Source organism: Globicephala melas, chromosome 1, assembly GCF_963455315.2.
Source record: "Globicephala melas chromosome 1, mGloMel1.2, whole genome shotgun sequence".
Lineage (NCBI taxonomy): Eukaryota > Metazoa > Chordata > Mammalia > Artiodactyla > Delphinidae > Globicephala > Globicephala melas.
In genome coordinates, this window is record NC_083314.1 from 35,991,828 (window position 1) to 36,008,384 (window position 16,557).

At 38.3% G+C, this 16,557-nt stretch overlaps 1 protein-coding gene across 1 annotated transcript in view; it reads left to right on the forward strand.

Moving 5' to 3' along the window:
* Positions 1 to 16,557, forward strand: part of CR1 (complement C3b/C4b receptor 1 (Knops blood group)) — an 86,784-nt gene that overhangs the window by 29,192 nt on the left and 41,035 nt on the right. The window contains exons 17-22 of the mRNA XM_070043669.1: positions 651 to 830; positions 1,422 to 1,521; positions 4,669 to 4,754; positions 6,823 to 7,221; positions 8,981 to 9,083; positions 10,501 to 10,586. Of these exons, the coding sequence (XP_069899770.1) occupies positions 651 to 830; positions 1,422 to 1,521; positions 4,669 to 4,754; positions 6,823 to 7,221; positions 8,981 to 9,083; positions 10,501 to 10,586 (954 nt within the window). The remainder of the gene's footprint in view (positions 1 to 650; positions 831 to 1,421; positions 1,522 to 4,668; positions 4,755 to 6,822; positions 7,222 to 8,980; positions 9,084 to 10,500; positions 10,587 to 16,557) is intronic.

Consider the following 16,557-nt stretch of genomic DNA (forward strand, 5'->3'; position numbering starts at 1 on the left):
TGGAAACGATTTCTATTTTTCCAAACATATACACTTTTTTGATTTCATACTACTTGAGTCCAAAGTGAGTTTTCACTTCTCAAACCTAGAGCTTTAGGTGTAGGGGCTTGGAGCTAAAGCTAGAATTTGATTCAACATATACTTCACACAATGTTTCAGTTTTGTTTTGTTGTTGTTTTTATTTTGAAGAGATGCTGTTTATTTCCTTGTTGTGTTGAAATAGCCAGCTTAGGAATCAGACCTGGAAAGTTGGTGGCTGCTTCCTAGTTTCAAAAAACATCTTGAGTCGTCCATTCTTGCTTTTAAGCATGGGTTTTGATACACTGAAGTACAAAGAAACCAGACCAGGTGTAACCTGGGCAGAAACACTCCTCTGTCTCCCTAAAAATGTGAAAAATTGAATTGGAGCTGTCTTTTACAGTAAATGATATGAGTAAAATGCCCAGATAGCAAAATAGCCTTCCGGATAGTATATTTTCTAATGGGCACATGCTAATGGAACTTTCCCTTCAAAGATTACAAGGAAATTATCTTTCCACAACTAAAAGTTTCTTTTGTTCTGATATCAAATCTAACAAGAAAGAGAAAAGGAAGAATGGCCTTGGGTATCTTTTTGTTAACTCTGATGTTCTTGATTTTTTGGTCTCTAGGTCACTGTGACACCCCAGATCACTTTCAATTTGCCAAGTTGAAACTCCAGACCAATGAATCTGAGTTTCCCATTGGGACATCTTTAAAGTATGAATGCCGCCCTGGGTACCACAGGAAGTCATTCTCTATCACGTGTCTACAAAACCTCACGTGGTCAAGTGCCAAAGATGTCTGTAAACGTGAGTAAGCCCTGCATTGGAGCGTTCCTATGTTTGTCAAAGTATCTCTAGGATCTTATTTAATTTCTCCAAATTGTAGAGATAAGAAAACTTTGTCAAACATGTTCACATAGGTGGAGGTCAGAGTTGGTCTTGTAGGTCACCCCTAATTATTGGTTGAAATGCTTGTCTCCTGAGAATGTTTCAAGGAATATTTGCAGGAGAACTCCATGTTTTTTATGGGGTAGTGAATAATGAATTACTCCAGATCAGGAAAAAAATCTGTAAGGAGACATAAACTGTTTGAATAACGAGGTAATAAAAACTTTTACACTGGTGGGATATAAGGCCACAAATGACCTTTATATTTAGATAAGAGATTTGAGGCACAGATAGGAGAGATTTAGAGGGGAGGTCTCTTTGAAAGTGGTGCTTAGTGGGTGGCTATCCCGAGGCAGTCTGGTGAGGTTCCTCAAGGTGAAAAAACCTGTAGAGCCATCAGAATTGCATGTGCTCTTCAGAAAGCTGCAGTCAGGTGGGGACTGACTTGTTATACACTAACCAAAGTTCAAATTACTCTTCCTGGCTCCAAAATTCTCTTTCTTTCCCAAGGTAAATCATGTAATACTCCTCCAGATCCTGTGAACGGTGTGGTGCACATAGATACAGACACCCAGTTCGGATCCAGAATCATTTTTTCTTGTAATAGAGGGTGAGTGGGCAGGACCATCTCTTGGTTCAAGAGTTCCAGGACAGCGATACTACCTTCTGGTCCTATCTTGGAAAAGAGGACTAGGCTATTACCATCTGTTCTCAAGAAGCTTGAACATAGGTGTTTAACTCCTAATTGAAATGGACAAAGGTATGACAAGATTTGAGGGGAAATCTGTCTCCTTGCTGGAAACCAGGACAGTACATACAAGAAAAGTGAGGTATTCACCAGGTAGAAAGGAAGAAAATGGGGCGAGGGCATAGTCAAACCCTACAAACAGCGCTTGCCCAGAGCAGACATTGCTGAAAGAAGGGGAAGGCCACGGAGCCACTGTGTAGAAAGCAGATCTTATAAGGTAACTGCACTCTTCGTTTGCTAGGGCTGCCATAACAAAGTAGGACAAACTGGGTATCTCAGAACAGCAACAAAAGTTTATTCTCTCAAGGTTCTGGAAGTTAGAGGTCCAAAATCAAGGTGCAGGCAGGACATGTTCCCTCCAGAGCCTCTGAGGGAGGATCCCTCCTTGCCTCTTCCAGATTATGGTGACCTCAGGGCTTCCTTGGCGTGTGGCGCATCACTCCCGTTTTTGCCTCTGTCTTCCCATTGCCATCTTCATTCTGTGTCTGTGTCTTCACATGGCACTCTCCTCTCTGTGTGGGTCTATGTCCAAAGTGCTCTCTTTTTGTAAGGACTCCAGTCATATTGGATTAGGGCCCAGCCTAATAACCTCATCTTAACATGATTATATCTGCAAAGGCCCTATTTCCTAAAAAGGTCACATTCATGGGGATTGGGGGCTAGGGCTTCGACGTACTTTTGGGGGTGCACTGCTCAACCCATAACAGAGTCCCCTGTGAAAATGTCAGACATAAAGTGTTTACTGGGCAGCAGTCCCACCCACAAGGGTGCTTACCCTTGCTCAGTCTCAACCCCACTCCCAGTGGGAGCAGCTGAACCAGTTAGAGAATATGGGCTAAATTTGCACTGCCATGATAAACACTGAAAAGGAACTTGTGGCCTTCAGCATATTTGCTAACCAAGGCCTTACAGATCATAGTACCTATAATCTGACAAAGTGAAATTAGAGTAAATCTAAACACTTCTGTCTTTCTCCGAGCATTTTTAAGTACAATCTATAAATTCTCTGTCTGTACCCTCTTTATAACGTATTACGGAATAAGAGTGAACCTCTCAATGGCATAAAATAGAAAACCGTTGAGCTTATGATATGTTACAGGAAATTAATGTAAAAAGAGCAATCTGAAAAATCAGAAGAATTGTCCTCTTACAAAATAGAGTTACTTCTAAGAAATAAGAGAAACTTTTAGAAAAATCTCCTGTTTACGTTTTTAACAAGATTCAGTTGCACGCTGTTTCTGTGAAACTAGTTAGGAAATAGACAATGTTTGCATATGAATAAAAAACACAATTGTCAAACTAAAGAAAACTTCTGTGATAAACACACTGAATATTGTAGAAAATTAAAGCAGAGGGTAAGAAGATAAATTAATCAACTTCTCCCAGAATTAAGTGGAAAAGGATGCAGAAGAAGAGAAAAGAGAAGATATGTCTAAAAGAGTACTGGGATTCAAATTACATGTAACAAAAATTCCAGAAGGGAAAACAATAAGCCCATATTTAGCCATCACTAGGTAATCATCTGTATTTCAGGGATCATGAAAAAAACCTCAAGAATGCAGAAAGGAAATTAATAAACTATAACAGCTGCAAAAGAAATTAATTTGTATTGATATCACATTGATCCTTCACATCACTAAATTGCAGAAGATGGAGTTTCTAATGAGCTAAGCTAGTATTCACATCTAGAGGCTACAGATGTACAGTAAAGGATAAGCAAGGACCTAAAAATCACACCTGTGTACCTTACAGGAAGCATACTTCCTGGGAGACGGAAAAAGATAAACTCAGGCAATCCATAAGTATTTTCTTAAAGGATAATGATAAATGCCGGTGAGGTAGAAAATTGCCAAAAGTCAAACAAAAGAAAAACAAATTTTTGAAAAAGTTCAAATATTTTCAACAAAGTTATAAAATTTATACAATGACAGAACTAGTTGTTAAAAAGTGAAACTTGACAATGTAATCATAATCCAGTAACAATTTCTGAAGTCATAAAATATATCCATAAAACTAGAAAATAGAAGAAAGCAAAAAAAATCATAGTCTAGACTTTTATTACATAGGAGATGGGTAGACTGTATATATTTTGACACCAAAATTGAGAAAATAGGGTTGAATACCTGTGTTGTGTATGTATTGGGTTGGCCAAAAAGTTCGCTTAGGTTTTTCCAGAGGATGTAGCGGAAAAACCTGAACGAACTTTTTGGCCAACTCAATATATAACACATGAAATGAAATTTCAAAGGAACAAAAATTGGTTATTTAGCTTCCAAATTATTAGAGCAACTGAAAGAGGTTCACCTATCTGGTTCATGTAGCAAATGAGAGGGAAGAAAAAGGAATAGCATGGACTATATCCATCTCATTCACCAGAAATAAGCCCCCTTATATTTGGGGCAGATCGGCTGTATTCACTGCTATGTGCTTACTACTGAACATCATGAAGGAACATTATGAAGTGATGACAAAAGCAAGATCAACCATACCATTTAGTTCAGTAAATTTGAATGGTTTAATATCCCTGTTGAAAAACAAAAGTTTCCAAATAGGATCAAAAGCATCACAAATCTTGTATTTACAAGAAACATGCCTAAACTAAAATGCCATAGCAGTGTTAATATACAATATGTATATTTATGTATATCAGGAAAATGCAAAAAGAAACTTAAGTAACAATAATAATATAAGAAAAAACAGATTTTAAGAAGAAAATTATCAGGCAGGTCTACAAAAGTATTGTTTTATTTAGGTACTGGGTACAATCCAAAATGAAACCAAGAAATGAAGAAGCAGAGCGAGCCATGAGGAGTTAGAGAGGAAATATTCCTTTCAACAGTGAGAGGATAGAAAAAGAGAAATAAGAAAAGTCAGATAAAACAGGTGGAGTTTAGGCTAGTCCTTGAACTTCTTTCAGATTGTAGCCTTTCAGATTTGCCATGCATGTATGCATGCTGAGGAAATTGATGGGATGTGTACAGCATGCCTATTTTTCATTTTTGGTTTCAGGTATCAACTCATTGGTCACTCAGCTGCTGAATGTATTATCTCAGGCAATACTGTCTTCTGGGATTCAGAGCCACCAATTTGTGAACGTGAGTTGAAATCTCTAGCCCCATTTATTCCATGCTCAATCCTACAGTTGGCCCCTAGAATTACAAAGGATAAATTTCATCCCTTTTGGCAATAGTATCCTTCTGATATTTGAAGAAAACACTCCTACCCTTAAAGGTGCTCACAATGTTCCAAGCTTCTAGTTCCTCCTGATTTTTCCTTATCCTAGGGTATAATTTATTTTAAATAATAGTTTGGAAGTCATTTAGAAGAGCACCCAAATTCTTCTTTTGTTGGTTGAACACCTTCCAGGTTGAAGATTGTTCTCTTTAGTGAAGTAAATGAATACAAGGTTAGTGAAAGTGCCTTCCTTCCTGTCTGTCAACTCTTAATCCCAGGTCATCTGTTCAAGCGGTGGGCCCTCCCTGCTCTCTTATTCTTTGTCTGGACAGTGACATGCCATCTTTCCCATGAGTTGTTTGGAATATGAACTTTCTACACTTCAGGGCACATAGAGAAAGGAGCAGTTGCAAATTAACAAAGAACATAAAGATATAACCCTGGGTTTGGTGATAATATAAAAAAATCAGCTCGGTTCTTTGTGACCAGCTAGAGGGGTGGGATAGGGAGGGTTGGAGGGAGACGCAATAGGGAGGGGATAGGGGGATATATGTATACGTATAGCTGATTCACTTTGTTACACAGCAGCAACTAACACAACAATGTAAAGCAATTATACTCCAATAAAGATGTTAAAAAAAAAAAAGAAATCGACACTCTCCAACTCAACTGATAGTAGGATAAGTGGTAATGAATTTTCTAACAGGCCAGTACACAGTATGTATCAAAAACCTTAACTGTACACAAGCCTTTAATCCAGAAATTCTACAGTTCATGACTTTAAAAAATCACCGTGGGTTTCTGCGAGGATTGATGTACAGATGTTGCCTATATTATTATTTTATGATAGTGAAAAATTCAAAAGAATCTAAATATTGTGCATATTTGCAAACAATGTTCTGGAAATAATCTACAAAATAATAATCTTATAAAGGTACACGGAATGTGTTCTAATAAAAAAAGTTTAAAATATGCCGGAATGCATTTGACAAGAGAGAGAACACTTTCAAATGGAATCAGTTAGTATGTTTGTACTCTGAAATATTACTTAGATGACAAAGATATTTTAGAAAAAAAAATGTGTGTTTGTGTATTAATGATTGCACATTAAATAGTTAATAGTGATTCCTTCTAGATAATGGGCTTAAAGGTGATTTTTATTTGTATTTTATAAATTTTCTACAATAAATATGCATCTTCTTAAATATTTTCTTAAGCAAAATTAAATAAATGTCTACTTTGATATTCATGCCAAAAATGATAGAAATATTTTATGTGCTCAGGAATGATTTAAAGTGCCTAGAAATTATCTGTTACTTGAATATTAGATTAAATTTGTCGATAAGATTATCTGTGCTTCATACCTTTTCAGCAGTAGTGTTTTTGATATATTTTTTGCCACTTCTATATGCTACCTTTTCTTGAGTCAATATTGGCAAAATATATTTTCATTTCTAACATCCTCATTTTCAAGATTATTAGCATAGAGTAGATACACATTCAGTTATTTTTATTACTTCTGAATCTGTGATTGTTATGTTTGTCGTGTGTAATATTGTGTATTTGTGTTTATTTTTTATTAGTTGTACCAGAGCTTTTGGGTTTTATTTATTTGATAGACTATATTGTATGCTATACCATATTAATAACCAATAGAATAAATCCAAATGCCCTCTACAGAGAAAGAATTGAATTAAAAATAGTTAAATAACATATAACTTCTCACTTAAAAGGAGAAGTATGTGGACTATAATAATATATGGATACATTTATTGAAATAGCATTAATTGAGAAGAGCAGAGGTCATAATATTGTGGCTATCTAATCTGCGATTGTGTAAAAACATGTCTGTACATTAGCAAATATTAGACAAGAGCAGAAGTGTTCTGAATAGTGACATTTTGATCATTTTTTAAACTGGTTACCCAAATTCATAATTGGATATAACTTTAAGAAACTGAGGTTTTAACTTGCTGTCCCTTTTCCCAGGCATTCCTTGTGGGCCACCCCCGGCCATCGCCAATGGAGATTTCATTAGCACCGACAGAGAATACTTTCAATATGGAACAGTGGTGACCTATCGCTGCAATCTTGGAGAGAGAAGGCAGAAGCTGTTTGACCTCGTGGGTGAGCCGTCAATATATTGCACCAGTGAAGACAACCAAGTTGGCATCTGGAGTGGCCCTCCCCCTCAGTGCATTGCACCTAATAAATGCACGCCTCCAGTCATTGAAAATGGAATAAGGATGTCTGAGAACAAAAGCTTATTTTCTTTACGTGAAAGCGTGAGGTTTAGGTGTCAGCCCGGCTTTGCCATGAAAGGACCCTCCACTGTTGAATGCCAGGCCCAAAACAAGTGGGGGCCGGAGTTGCCCAGCTGCTCCAGGGGTGAGTCTGACTGAGGCTTTGAAGGGGCCTACAAATGACGTGAGTTGTAGGAGGATCAGGAGGTTAGTGTCGGTTCTCGGGGGAGGATGTGTGGTGAGCAGCGTGAGTAAATTTGGGGCAAGGAAGCACAAAATTAATAAAATGTGTGTTTGCACTTGTGTGTAAGTGCCTTCATTTTGAGAAGCAAGCGTTTAATTATTCAAGGAAGGAGACATTTGGGACTCTCATATTGAGGAATTCTCAAGGCAAAGTACCAGTTCCAATATCTCTCAGTTGTATTCAAGAATGATGTGGACTTTCTGGTCAGCTGTATAATAATCTTGTTTACTCTTTGCAACACTCCTTTGAAATAGTGCTATCCTTATATCCATAGGACAGTGAAGTTAGCTTGGTCTTTCAGAGGTTAAATAAGTTGTCTAAATTATGTGCTACTAAGTGGCATATCCAGGAATAGAAGACAGTGTGTCAGCCCCTAAAGTTGAATGCTCTGGTTCTTGACAGAACTTTGCTTTATAGAATTCTACTTTTATCAGCATCTATCACAGAAAGAAACTGGCTTATGAAGAAAGATATCATAGCCTCAGAATAGTGGCAAAGACTTTAGAGTTTGTTTTGGTCCACCTCCTACATTTTATCATTAGAAATCTGAAATTGAAAGTGCAAGTAACTTGCTCAAAGCCAAACAGATTTTTCATTCATCTTTAATTAGGTACAGGTTAGGTTGAAGTTCAAATGAGTTCTAATGCCCCTAGCACATACCAAAAGGACTGTGAATGGAGGCAGCCACACCTTGAGTTGAATATTCTCTAAGAAATGTGTCCTCTCATTACAAGGACTGGCTTATTTAGGGGATTTTGTTCTCAATGGCTGGTCTTGTCTTCTTATGCCACAATAGCTGGCATAAGAAGGACTGTAGAAGTGGATTGGTAAATATTGTGGTTGATACTAGGGACAGAGAGGGAGCTTACAGTTTTTCCACCAACCCATATCAGCCTTGTACAACCAATGAGAGGGCAGCTGGAGGACAAACAGATACAGTATGGGTAATTACTACACTTTGATCATAGAAGTGTGAAAAAAAGAGATAAGGGGAAATCTGTTACAGATTCAGGCTCAGGTAACCTTCTCATTACCTGAAAGATGAGGCTGTAAATTGTATTGCCTTTCTAGCAAATATGTGAGTTGGGTAGCCCACCAGTACTAGTGACTCTATACTAGAGAGCCAGCAGTGGAAGAAGAGACAGCATGCCTGGTGGACTAATGAATGTATTTTAGAACTTGTGCTGGGAAGGACTGGGTTCTAATTCTCTACCTTGTACTAGCTGTGAGGTTTTTGGCTACTTCTCTTCCCTATCCAGAACTTCCACATTAGTAAAACAAGGGGATTGGAGTATCATTTGACTTCCTTTGTTATACCTGTACCCCTTGGAAGGGTTAGAATTTAGCAAAAGGTATTTCCCTATAACTGACAGGTACTTTACTGTTCTTTACCCAGTATGTCAGCCACCTCCAGAAGTCCTGCATGGTAAACACACTCCAAGCCATAAGAACAACTTTTCCTCTGGGCAGGAAGTGTTCTACAGCTGTAGGCCTGGCTATGATCTCAGTGGGGCTGCTTCTCTGCACTGTAGGCCCCAGGGAGACTGGAGCCCGGAAGCTCCCAGATGTGCAGGTGCCTATACTCTCTTCTGGTTTGCAGATCAATCTCTTTGTCCCTTACTTGGCAGTCTTACTCTTGTTTTTTTTTTTTTTTTCCTAGTGAAATCATGTGCTGACTTCCTGGACCAACTTCCTAATGGACATGTGCTCTTTCCACTTAATTTCCACCTTGGGGCAAAAGTGTCCTTCATTTGTGATGAGGGGTGAGTGTGAACTGGAAAAGAGACCAGGGCCACACTGCCAGATGCTGATATGCTGATGCCCTGGGCAATGGGTTTTATCCAAACAGGAGGCTGACTAATGGAGAAAAAGTACTAAAAGAGACTAATATCTCAAACAGTGATTGGGAAGTATGGTAAGAACCAGATGGACCATGAACAGATGCTTAAAAAGGAAAAGTGGTAAATATACTGAACAGCAGAAACATAACAACAGAACTTGAATATTTAGGTGGAACATTAAGTGTTTGGATAAAATGGATAAATAGTAATTTGTAGGCATGAAGAGATACATATTCCAGAGGTTAAGTTCGATATATATATATGTATATGTATATATATATATATATACTCATATATGTGTGTATATATATATATATACACACATATATATGAAAGAAAGTTATTTATAAGACAGATGACATGCAAGGATTGTGTCAGGAAATTTTTTAACCAATCATTAGTGGCATTTGGAATAGGAACAAAAGAGTAAGCAGAAGTATTTTTAATCTGTAATAATTACATATCATCTAATTAGTATTAGGCTGTGTTGAAAGAGCATGAAGACTGCTGTTCATATTTCAAGTAACATCATTAACTCTTTGTGTGAATCTCAATGATCTTGATGTTATGTTCCAACACCATTGGCAGGTAAAAAGCATGGACAATAGAGCAGTTGTTCTCAGTATATTCCAAGGACTCTTGACAAGCATCAATTACCAGTCACCCAATAAAGGCCCAGAGGCAATTCAGGAGCCACTGGTCTGACAATAAACCAGATGTTTTAGGATGATTGTACTCCAAGGAATCCTGTCTCCTCACTGTTTCTTATTTTTCCTAGATAATTTGGCTTTACTCTTCAGTAATCCAGATATGTCAGAAGTCTCATTCAGGAACATTCCAAATGTATTGGCAAAAGGAACAGTCTCTGATATCTTTCCTCATGTTCTCTGATTTGCTTAAATCAGGAGTTGTTTTCCTCCTGGATTACTGAAAGAGGAAAATGCCACGCTTTGCATTAGAGGACAAAGTTTCTCCTAATGACAAATGGGGTCTTGTTAGAGAGCAGTCAGGGTAAGATGGTCTCCTGAAGGTCCAGGACCAGACTAAGGAAATGTCTGTCTATGTTTTTTGTACCTTCTTTAGTTCAGGCAAGTCTGATTACTGAGCTTTGACAGGTGTCATTGCTTTGTCCTCATTGGAAGCAGTAATTTTTTAAAATGTTTTGGTTTCTGAGCCTCTATCAGCTGAGAAACAAAATGGGCTGAGCTTTTTCTTTCATTTGGGATTTAACTTAGGCATTAAATTGTGTTTTAGCAGAAGGGAAGTAGCTGAGATCTGTCAGTGGATGGAAGAGAGAAATGGTGTGCTCATCCAGTCACTACTGCTTTTTGTTCCTTAGGTTCCAGTTAAAGGGAAGCTCAGCCAGTTACTGTATCTTGGTTGGAATGAAAAGCCTTTGGAATAACAGTGTTCCTGTGTGTGAACGTAAGTAGAAAGAATATCTGTTCAGGTCTGCATCTTTCTCCTTGTTTTTTTCATTTTCTTGTTGCATTTTACCATATGAAATTATCTAATGTCTGTCCCTCTGTTTATTTTGTTTTTGATACAAATATTTATTGTTGAAATAGTTACAAAGAATGTTTTTTGGGGAAATAAACCTGAACATCATGGGCTTTGTGTGTCATTCTATAAATATTTATAAACGTACTATGTGCTATAAATGGGAAGAAATGCTTCACAGATGGGGAGAAATTTATGGCCTGAAGCTTTGTCAAATGTTCCCTTTTTCCTTCTCAAAAATGATAGTCACACTTCAGCTTTTTTTATCCTTTCTTCAATCATCAATCCATCATATACACATTCTTTCAACAGATTTTTTTTTGAGTAACTACTATGTGCCAACCAGTCTTCTAGATACTAGGAATATGCCTGTAAACAAGACAGACTAGGTCCCTGCTCCAATGTTGTTTATATTCTTGTGCAGGGAGAAAGGCTATATATATATATATATATATATATATATATATATATATGAAGTAAACAAAGAAACACATAAATAGACAATTTCAAATAATACTAAGTGTTATTAAGAAAAAAACAGGGTAATGCAAAAAATAGTTGTGTAAATGGGAAAAAGGAATTCCAGAAAAAAATTGTTTCCATTTAAAATAAAATGATTAGGAAGAAAAAGAGAAAATAACATTTGAGCATTGATGAAAATTGATTGATTACCAATGTGCAAAGATAGAGGAAGAACTTTCCATGCAGATGGAGCAGAAACTACAAAGGTCCAAGGCAGAAGTGTTCCTGGCATTTTCTTTGAAAAGCCTGCTCCTGACATTTCTCAGAAGTCAATATGGCTGATGTTCAGTGAGCAAATACGGAAGTATACAAGAGCAATAAAAGAGAATAACTCTATACTCTGTAAGAATTTAGGTTTTCACTCTAAGCAAGATGAAAAGCCATTGGAGTATTATGAGTAGAAAAGTAACATGATCTAACTTTTTTTTTTTGCGGTACGTGGGCCTCTCGCTGTTGTGGCCTCTCCCGTTGCGGAGCACAGGCTCCGGACGCGCAGGCTCAGCGGCCATGGCTCACGGGCCCAGCTGCTCCGCGGCATGTGGGATCTTCCCGGACCGGGGCACGAACCCGTGTCCCCTGCATCGGCAGGCGAACTCTCAACCACTGTGCCACCAGGGAAGCCCCTCTAACTTACTTTTAATGATTTCACTCTGGCTACTCTAGAGAGAGCTGAGTTGAAAGGATGTATCTTAGACTGAGATTCCCCAAAAAACAGTGCCAGAGACAAAGTTTGAGTTATAATGCTCTACTGGAGGGTATAGTCCCAGGGCAGCAAAGGTGAAGGAAAACAAAAAGGGAGGTGGAGAGGAAAGAAAAGCAGATAAATAAAAGAGATTGTGTTATTGAAGTGGCCATAAGCTTCACAAGAAAGACGGCTGGTTGTTTGGCCATATAGGACATCTCCAGAGAGATTCTGTGGAACCAGAACTGACCATTAGAAGAGAAACAACGAGCAACTTATCTGCTCGGTCTTTCCTGTCTCTCATCTTCTGTTTTTTCCAAGGCTATTAAGTCCTTGGATTTCATGTTGTATTATTTCTCTCCCTGATCAGACTCTGGGGACACTAGAGCCCATGATCTGTTGCCTGGTACTCCACCTAAGCCAGGAAGTGATAGAAAGAGCCAGAGTGGACATGGATCCAGTCACTTTGGCTTCGATTTAGAACTACTGTGACCTCCACTGCAGTGGTACAGCACAGGCTGTGCAGAAGCCCATCTCACCCTTGGGGGTGCTGACACAGCCAGTGTTGTCAGGAAATGAGGTAGCAGTGGTATCAGCACTCTCAATTGAGAAAGCAACTGAAGGCCCAAAAGATACCTGTAGCCAAGAAAATCTGAGGGTAGAGCTGAGGATACAAGCTGGGAGGCTATTGCAAAAATCTAACCAGAGATGTTGGCCCAGGATAACACTGAGAGAAGTGATAAGCAGTATTCAAATTCTGGATATATTCTGAAGGTAGAAATGACAGGATTTGCTGATGGTTTAGATATAGAGTTTAAAATAGAGATTAAGTGAGATCACCCAGAGAGTGAATGGGGCCAGAGAATAGATGCATGGCCTGAACCTTGTAAATTCAACATTAAGATGTTGGAAAGATTAGAAGGAATCAGAAAAGGAGATTAAGAAGAAGCAGCCAGTGTGTTGAGAGAAAAATCAGGAGGATGAGGTATCTTGGAAGACAAGTGGAGAACTTTGTTTAAGGAGATGGGTCTCAGAAACTGCGTTATATTCTTCAGAGAGGTCAAATAATATGAGGACAGAAAATTATCATTGGGTTTAGCGACTTGGAGGTAATGAATGACCTCGAGAAAAGCAGTTCAGTAGAGTTGTGGGGGCAAATGCCCGATTGGAATGAGTTCAAGGGATAATGAAGGGGAGGAAGGACAGACCATAGACAACATCTTAGAGGACTTCTAATGTAAAGGGGGTAGAGAAAATGGACTACAGCTGCAAAGGGAAGTGGGATTAGGGAGCTTTTTCTTTTTTCATGACAGAAATGTAACCTGTTAAATAGAGAAACACTACTAATATATCCAATCTGTACATTTATTTCTTCACTAAATCACCAGGATGTTGCTTCATCTTCTGATTGTAATGACTGAAAGATATATATTTATTTTTTCAAATGAATACTTTGCTTTAATATTATTTGAATATATTGTACTGATTTATATAGTGAAACCATAGTTACATCTTTCATGTTTGAAAGTCAGCTATTTGAAAATCTTAATGTAATTAAGAAACACGAAAGAAAGAAAGAAAGAAAGAAAGAAAGAAAGAAAGAAAGAAAGAAAGAAAGAGAGAAAGAGAGAAAGAAAGAAAAGAAAAAAAGAAAGAAAGAAAGGAAGGAAGGAAGGAAGGAAGGAAGGAAGGAAGGAAGGAAGGAAGGAAGAAAAGAAAGAAAGAAAGAAAGAAAATTACTCCCATGAACTCAAGGATATACCTAAAATCACTTAATAGAGTGTAAACATTGGTTAAGCTATTCCACCCTTTGACTAGTTAGTTTATCCATAATTCTTTCAAGCTGCAGTATCCTCTTCCTAAATACAGATCAGATCAGAAGGGGAAAGGAGCATCTCTAAATACATAACGCTCAAAAGAAGAAATGTGTGTTTCTTCAATGATAAAAACAAACTGTAAAACCTATAAGTATCTTAAAAGTCAAAACATTTTTGAGCCTTTGGAGCACGCACTGGAGTATGGAGATGTTTCATTTCACTGTGGCAGCATTTCTGTAACCATTCATTTTGCTTTTGAGAATAACAGCCTCAAGGTATCAAGAAAAGATTAAATCATGGATAGACAAATAGTAAATGTATATATTTGGAATATATTTGGAAAAAATTCTCTAGGATGAAGATCCTTGATGTTAAAAGATGTCACCTATTTTGTGCTTAAAATAGTACTTGCTGTATAGTAGGTGCTCAAAAAAAAAAAGAAAAAAAACCTTGGTGAAATAATGGATAATTTCCTTGTTAAATGGATGTGGTTAAGAAGATTTTTGTTTATTTAAGCCTCAATTATCCAGAAGGCTTAACTCGCTGAAGAGTTCAGGATGCTTAAGTCCCTTTTAGACTTTTATAATAAAAATTGATTTTGATGTAACTTCATTTAGCTGCATCTCAGCAGTGTCCTAATATATTTATATTGTAGTTTGTACTCTCCCTAAGAGTTTAATTGTTGTTGAACTGGCAACACAGTCACAGAATCCCACAATTGTGAAATTGACCCAGATGAAAATTTAAGCGTTTTAATGTAACTTTTAGCTCTTTTAGAAATCTTTTTTCCAAATCTGCTGGCTATCCTTAATGGGAACCACACAGGAACTTCTCTGGGAGGCATTTCCTGTGGAAAAGAAATATCTTGCACATGTGACCCCCACCCAGATAGAGGGATGACTTTCAATCTCTTTAGGGAGAGCACCATCCACTGCACAAGTGACAGTCAAGGGAATGAGGTTTGGAGCATCCCTGACCCTCACTGTGAACTTTCTGGTCCTGTTGGTCAGTGCCCACCCCTATATACCCTAAATGGGTTCAGAACACCTGGACCACATCCTTTATATTTCTATAATGAGATATGGTGTTTTCTTGTGAGTTTAACTTTGTCATAAGTGGAAGTGTCGAAATTACATGCCATAGCTAAAACAGATATTTCCAGCAGTGCCAAGATGTTTAACTAGGTAAGATGCTAATCATTCTACTTGCTGGTGGAGTGGTGAGGAGAGTGGGGCAAGAGAAGAATGGAAGCTGGGGTAGAGTGGGGGTGTGGCACCAACCTTGGAATACCACATCATTGGCAGGGGAGCCCTAAGATAGAAGAGCAATCCAGTGAGAAAAGGCTACACATGATGAGAGGCATTTAACCTTTCCTTGATCTTCCTCACCCTCCAACTGGATAGTAGGTATCAGAATCCAGTGAGATTTCTTTAAATGCAGTTGCCTAGGTCCCCAGCCAGGCTTATTGAATGGGCAAATAGAAGCAGTCGCCACCAAAGAGGAGATAGTTGAGTTCAGACTCTATTTCAAATTATGCAGCACACAGTATACCCTCTCATAAAGAAGACCTAGCTTCTTAGAGGAAGCTACTGAATGCTTAGTCTGTTTTGTCCTTGTCCTTGAATATCTGCATCAGAATGAGAAGAATGGTCTATTAGTATCCTAGGGCCGCCATAAACCATGAACTAGGTAGCTTAAAATAACAGAAATTAGTTCTCTCACAGATCTAGGGGCTGGAAGTCTGAAATCAAGGTGTTGTTAGGGCTGCACTCTCTCCTATGGCTCTAAAAGGAGGATCCTTCTTGCAGCTTCTGGTGGCTCCTAGCATTACTTGGCTTGTGGACACATCACTTAAATCCCTGCCTCTGTCTTCACATGGCCTTCTCTCCAATATCTCTGTGTCTCAAATCTCCACTTCCTCTCTCTTAAAAGCACAGGGAGCTCAGCTTGGTGCTCTGTGATGAGGTGGGATGAGGCGCTCTGTGATGCTCTAGATGGGTGGGATGGAGGTTGGGAGGGAGGTGCAAGAGGAAGGGGATATATGTATACGTATAGCTGATTCATTTTGTTGTACATCAGAAACGAACACAACATTGTAAAGCAATTATCCTCCAATAAAAAAAAATAAAAGCAAAAAAATAAAAGGACATCAGCAGTCACTGGAGTTAGGGTTCACTCTGGTAATCCAGGATAATTTCATCTCAAGATCATTACCTTAATTGTATCTGAAATGACCTTTATTCCAAATGAGTTCCCATTCTAATGTTTTAGATGGTTGTATCTTTGCAGGGGACATCATTCACCCACTACAAGTGGTGACTGCTATTTAGTACCAGAGAAGCAGCTTATGGTAGGCATCCTGAGACTGAGGTAGGGAGGAATAAGTGAAAAGAGACAGTAAATATGTCTTAATATACGTGAGTATGTTAACACCAGTAAATGAGGATGTAATGGTTAACTTAACTCTAGATAAAGGCACCCTGATAGAAGGCCTGGCATGTGAAACTATTGACTAAAACTCTTGCTCTGAACAGAAAGGCCAAAAAGGTGAATAGTCTTCCAAGCAGTAAAAATTTCCTGATGGGTAGATGCTATTGTAAAGCACCATCCTAAGGTAACTTCAGGGGTTACCTTAGGGGAAGAAACTCTTTTGCCATTATTATGTCTCTGTTTCTGTGATCCCATCTATCAGCTCAGTTGGAGAGAAAGAGGAGATAGGGTGGAAGTCTCTCTGCTTACTTTGATATTTCTGTGGTTTTGGTCTTCAAGTATTGTAAAGCCCCTAAACAGTTTCCATTTACAAAGCCTACAATCCTGACTGATGAGTCTGAGTTTCCAGTTGGGACATCTTTGAATTATGAATGCTTCCTTGGGT